The sequence below is a fragment of the Lolium perenne genome, chromosome 4, assembly GCF_019359855.2.
Source record: "Lolium perenne isolate Kyuss_39 chromosome 4, Kyuss_2.0, whole genome shotgun sequence".
NCBI classification, from domain to species: Eukaryota; Viridiplantae; Streptophyta; class Magnoliopsida; order Poales; family Poaceae; genus Lolium; species Lolium perenne.
The window spans coordinates 311622799-311627792 of record NC_067247.2 but is presented as its reverse complement, the minus strand read 5'-3'; the positions used below and the strand labels follow the sequence as shown (position 1 = coordinate 311627792).

At 49.9% G+C, this 4994-nt stretch overlaps 1 protein-coding gene across 1 annotated transcript; it reads right to left on the bottom strand.

Moving 5' to 3' along the window:
- Positions 1–636: 636 nt before the first annotated feature.
- Positions 637–4173, bottom strand: LOC127296118 (mitochondrial phosphate carrier protein 3, mitochondrial). The gene is made up of 6 exons (XM_051326145.2): positions 3530–4173; positions 3079–3440; positions 2936–2979; positions 1438–1652; positions 1100–1224; positions 637–981 (listed from the first exon to the last, which is right to left on the bottom strand). The coding sequence occupies exons 1-6, from the start codon at positions 3806–3808 to the stop codon at positions 903–905; spliced, it is 1104 nt and encodes a 367-aa protein (XP_051182105.1). The 5' UTR covers positions 3809–4173; the 3' UTR covers positions 637–902.
- Positions 4174–4994: the final 821 nt, after the last annotated feature.

Sequence of the window (4994 nt, the reverse complement as noted above, 5' to 3'; positions counted from 1 at the left end):
ATTTGTTGGGCAATATGGAAATTGAGGAATAGAGCTTGTTTTGATCATAAATTGATCAAGGATCCGGTTGAATTGATTAGTTACTCTACTGTCTTCATGAAATATTGGGCAGGTTTGCATGGTGAGAAGGACGCTGAAGACCTGCGCTTGGGAGCTGATGGGCTTCTGAAGCTGGCTAGTGCCCAGAATGCCGAGGCTGGGGCTCAGAACAGGCCTACCCCAACACAGAGACCACTGATGATCAGGGATGCAAGGAACGCTGATGTTGATGAGGATGACATGGAGGAGGACGAACGTGTTGATATCACCTGATGCGCTACATCTTGTTGAATAGCTGCTGTAGGATTCTGCTTTTGGCTGGTGGTAGCTGTGATAAACTTAGCTTGATGTTGTTTTTTCGCTGTGCTATCTCTCTGTGTTGGGAGATAAAACTGTTAGATGTGTTGAGTGTTGGTTTGCCCCAGGCAGCCGTTTAGTTCCTTGTGTGTTGGTGTTAGTGTTGGACCATGCCTGATGGGCATGTGATACTCGTCTGTTTCGTTATCTGCTGATAATGAAATTCGATCTTATGATCGTTTGGAAAAAAAAAAATTCTTTGATAATGCAGGTTGCCCAAGCAAGGAAGACAGCCAGACAAGGGCAAAGGAGGCCATTATGTGCCAAATATATTCAGACCATCGCGCCAATCTGCCAGATAAATCTCTGAAGCTTGTTCAGTTCATTACACTAGCTCCGACCTCCAAGAGGTAGCAACAAAAACCCCTTGAAAGTGAAATTTCCTACCGGCTAACAGAGTGCCACAACATTCATTTAACACTTCATCCTGCGATTTTGGAGCTCTTGCAAGAAGTAGAGCAGCTGCCGGGGTGCCGGTAGCTCAGCACAAACCTTCCTGTTAACGGTCAGTTCTGCTTTTCATGATCGACTTGGCGCAAATTAGAGGTAGCATGATAACTAGAGCTGACTCCCCCAGATGTTGGCCTGGAGAATTAAGCACAAGCAATGAGATAATTTGATATTGTAGCATAAATTGTCGACAATGTGGCATAAATTGTCGATGATGGCAGCGATGCATGGATTCAAAAGAACATGTACTTACAGTCCAACAAATACTTTAAACGCGTCATATGTTGCCCATTGCGCTCCGGTAAGAGTGCCAACCATTATAATTCGGAGCGGAAGGCCACGGGTGAAAAGGCCCCACAGCCCAAGGGTTGTTATAGCCTGATAGTGCAAGCCATTGATCATAACCAGTATGAAAAACAATAGTAATACTCCATGCGATTCAAATTAATTGACTCAAGACGTGTTTGTTGACTAGATACATCTATATCTAGACAAAATTGGGTCAATTAATATGAACCAGAGGGAATACTATATTTAAATACTATATCTGACAGTGAGATGGTGTAAGATGTAGATAACAGGTGGGCTTACATCTGCCACAGTTGCTCCCTTTGCATTGTTGAGGAAAGACACCAGGTTATCTGCAGGGTGAGATACAGCAGCACACAAGACTCCAGCAATGTACCCCCCTGCAAAACTCACTGCTAGTTGGAGTGGTTTACTGCATTCGTCTTTTGGTTTTGGGACAGCATGCTTGTACACCATCTCAACAATGGTCTCAAAGCAAGCAAATTTCATCATAGTGTCTGCAAGGTAATGGAGAAAGCAATCAGGGTCGCACCTTAACATAAAGAGTATAAGATGGCTGCACAAACTGTTGCATAGCCATGTTAAACAATCAAGTACTACATCCATAAGCACGGTAACTGAACCAATTATTTTTCTATCATTTGTCATTTGCCAATGGCCGGCATGTTTTTCATATCTTTTCATGGATAGCAATTGGCCAAAAACTAGCAAACAAATTTACATAACACACAAATAATTGACATATTTGCACATGGATTTTCCGACAATAATGCAATAAAACCCATGTTTCAACCTCAAACCCTTGTAGAAGTCCACCCTTCAACCCTGTATCGTAAGACTATCTGAATTCTGAAATGCATGCCTGAACTATCAAAACCGTTCACTTTAGAACCTCAGGTGGTTTCAGAAGTTTCTTCAGCCGGCTTGAACACCACGTGTTTGCCACGTCTATGTCACTGCCACGTCATCAAATGAATCAGCTCATGATGACTGGACAGGAAAGGTTAGGGTTAAAACCAAATTGAGCTCTCACTACTCCACATGCCAATTACCCATCTGTTCACTCAACTGATTCGTTTAATGAAGTGATGAACGCTTTGTATTCACGTCAGCTGAAATCACTTGTGAAAAAATCCAAGGTTGAAGGAGGGTTTTGATAGCTCAAGGTTGCAATTCAGAGTTCAGGGTTGAAAAGTGAACTTTTGCTAGAGTATAGGGTTCAATGTAGACCCTTATTTTCCCAATAATAATAAAGTGTCATGATAACTATATATGGTCTGGATTACACTACGAGGAGGAATTAAGTACATGAACCATAAAAACTTGGGTTGCCCATCATAATAGTCATGATAATTCAGTCTACTTCAAAATTGTGTATAACAGTAGTATTTTAACATATTCCATAAAAGGAAGCAAATAAAATCAATTAGGCTTTTCATGATGGAGCATGGGCTGCAAACTAGGTCTAAATTACAGATATTGGGTAGTGGCAGACTTTATATAGTGTTGATTTATAGAAAATCAGCACCAGCATTTGGCTAGCTCAGTTTTGTAGGCATTCTGAAACCATTTCCGTCCTATAGCACTCTCAAATATTCTCTGCACACAATATCATAGACTCTAAAATTGCTTGAGCCTGAAAATAGCTCATAGAAGATTCTGGTATCAAACGTTCAGCACTGCTGCTATAGCTTTTTCCCATTAGTATGTACTACTATATTTAACCCTTAGCATATACACATACAATGGGAAAAGATAGATGGTTATCAGTTTGACTCACAAGGAATCTGGCGGCCCCAGAGAGGAAGTAATCCCTTGTAAAGCCTGAAATTACCACACAGCGTTAAAGGGTGTTCTGAAGTACCTTAAATGGAACTAATTTTAACACAATAACAATCAATAGAAGATATGTAGTATCTATACCCAAAGGCACCTTCGGACTGGACAAGCTTCGGGAGCCCATCGGTCAGGCATCGAGCAAACCCCGGCTGTGTCTGGATCCGAACCTTGACGGCCTCCATGGGGCAGAGAGCTATATCTGCAATCACCTCAGCCGACGCGGATGCGGCAAGGTAGATCACGGTTTTCAACCTGTCAGCATTCTCAGGGCCAGCGATGTCCGAGTAGCACTTCTTGAAGTACTCGTAGAACCCAAACTTGCAGGCGCCCTGACTACTGTACCCAACCAGCGTGGCCATCCAGCCTTTGAAGAACCCACCAAGACCTTGCTCTTGGAGCAGTACCCCGAAGCCGGATGAGATGTCCCTGTACTTGTTAGGGTCAACCTGGCATTGACGCAAGCAATTCCATTGGATATTTGTGGTGAGGAAGAAATGATTGGGACACAGCAACAAAGGGAGCATCTGTCGGATACCTGCATATTGCACTTGACGAGGTCGAGCGGCGTGACGGCGAGGTGGGTGAGGCCGGTGCTGAGGACCCCGCCGAGGGCGCAGGTGGCGTAGAAGAGCGGCGTGTGCAGCTCTACCGCCGGCGCCATCTCCGCCTTCCTCCTGATTTCCTTCGCCCTCCGGTCGCAGACGGCGATCTCCCACCGCTTGCCGAGCTGCTCCACGTTGGCGGCGAGCGAGGCCAGGAAGCGGTCGAGCGGCAGCGTGGCCGTGGGGCAGCCGGCCTTGTCGCGGCTCGTCATGCGGGGCTGGGAGCTGGGGGCGAGTGCACGGGAGGTCGTCGCGGGCGGGGACGAGCATGGTAGGGGGAGCAGCGGGGTGGGGGGCTCGGGCGAAGGCCGCGGCTCCAGGGCTTCGCGAGCTGAGCTGAGCTGAGCTGGGAATCCCTGGCCCCTCTTCCGCCGCACCGGCGGCTGGCGAACGCGCGAAGCGGCGTGCGGACCGTGTGCTGCGCGCGGCGGCGGCTGCTGCTGCTGCTTTTTTTTCTTCGTGGGGACGCCGACGCGAGATTTGGGTGCGGATTGGGTGGAACAGTGACGCCGCGCGCAGCGAGCGGGGCGGAGGGACCCCACCGCCGCTCCAAGGAAATGATCGGACACGCGATGGGTTTGCGATCGACGGGGAGAATATGCGGCGGTATACTATGTGCGTGCAGGTGCAACCAGCATGACTCATGAGCCGTGTGATCTTGCGGGTTCGATTTCGACAAATTTAACTCCTTTTGGAAGTCCAAAAGAATTGATTCCATTCCTTCCTTCCATTCCAGTATCATGTTGAAAATCCTACAGATGCACGTCTAAGCAGACTTGTCGACGGGCAGCCCTCCCCCAACCCCCTCCTCTCCCGACCCCCTCCCCCAACCCTAACAGCCGCCGCCGGTAGCGCCACCGGGGCAAAGACCCACGGGGCGTGGCGGCGGCGGGGGACTTTCCTCGCCGTCCTGGAGGACGGCGGACGGGCTCTCCCCTCCTCGACGCATACGGCGGCGGCCTAGCGCGAATGGTGATGGGCGGCGGCGGCTCTTGCGCTGCGGTTCCCCTCCCCTCCCCTAGGCTTCCACCCGCAGCATACCGGCAGGGCTTGGTGGTGGGCGGCGGCCAGGCCCTCGGTCTGCGCCATGCCCTCCCCCCCGCCTCTCGTCGGTGCGTGGAGACGATCTCGGGCTTCTTCCGCGACACGAGGGCGCCCAAGGCAGCAGCCTTGGGTTCGACGGAGGAGGTGGCCCTCTTCTTCGCCGGAGAGGGTCGGCCTGCGGTTGGTGGTGGTGGATCTTTTGATCTATCACCGCGATTCGGCGGCGAGATGGAGGTGCATGGAAGCCGGCGATGGTGTCGCCGGTGGATGGTTGGTTTCGCCAGCATGGGATGGTCACCGACGTGGGGGTCCGACCTGAATAAAGACGGCGGCGGTCCTAGGGCCTCTCTTGCG

What these genes read in the sequence shown, in the direction of transcription:
- LOC127296118 (XM_051326145.2), bottom strand. Translation starts at nt 3,808, where the DNA reads ATGACGAGCCGCGACAAGGCCGGCTGCCCCACGGCCACGCTGCCGCTC. An exon ending in TCGTCAAGTGCAATATGCAG is followed by an intron (nt 3,441 to 3,529) that starts GTATCCGACAGA and finishes CGTCAATGCCAG; the next exon opens with GTTGACCCTAACAAGTACAG. An exon ending in CTGGGGCCGCCAGATTCCTT is followed by an intron (nt 1,653 to 2,935) that starts GTGAGTCAAACT and finishes ATTACCTTGCAG; the next exon opens with ACACTATGATGAAATTTGCT.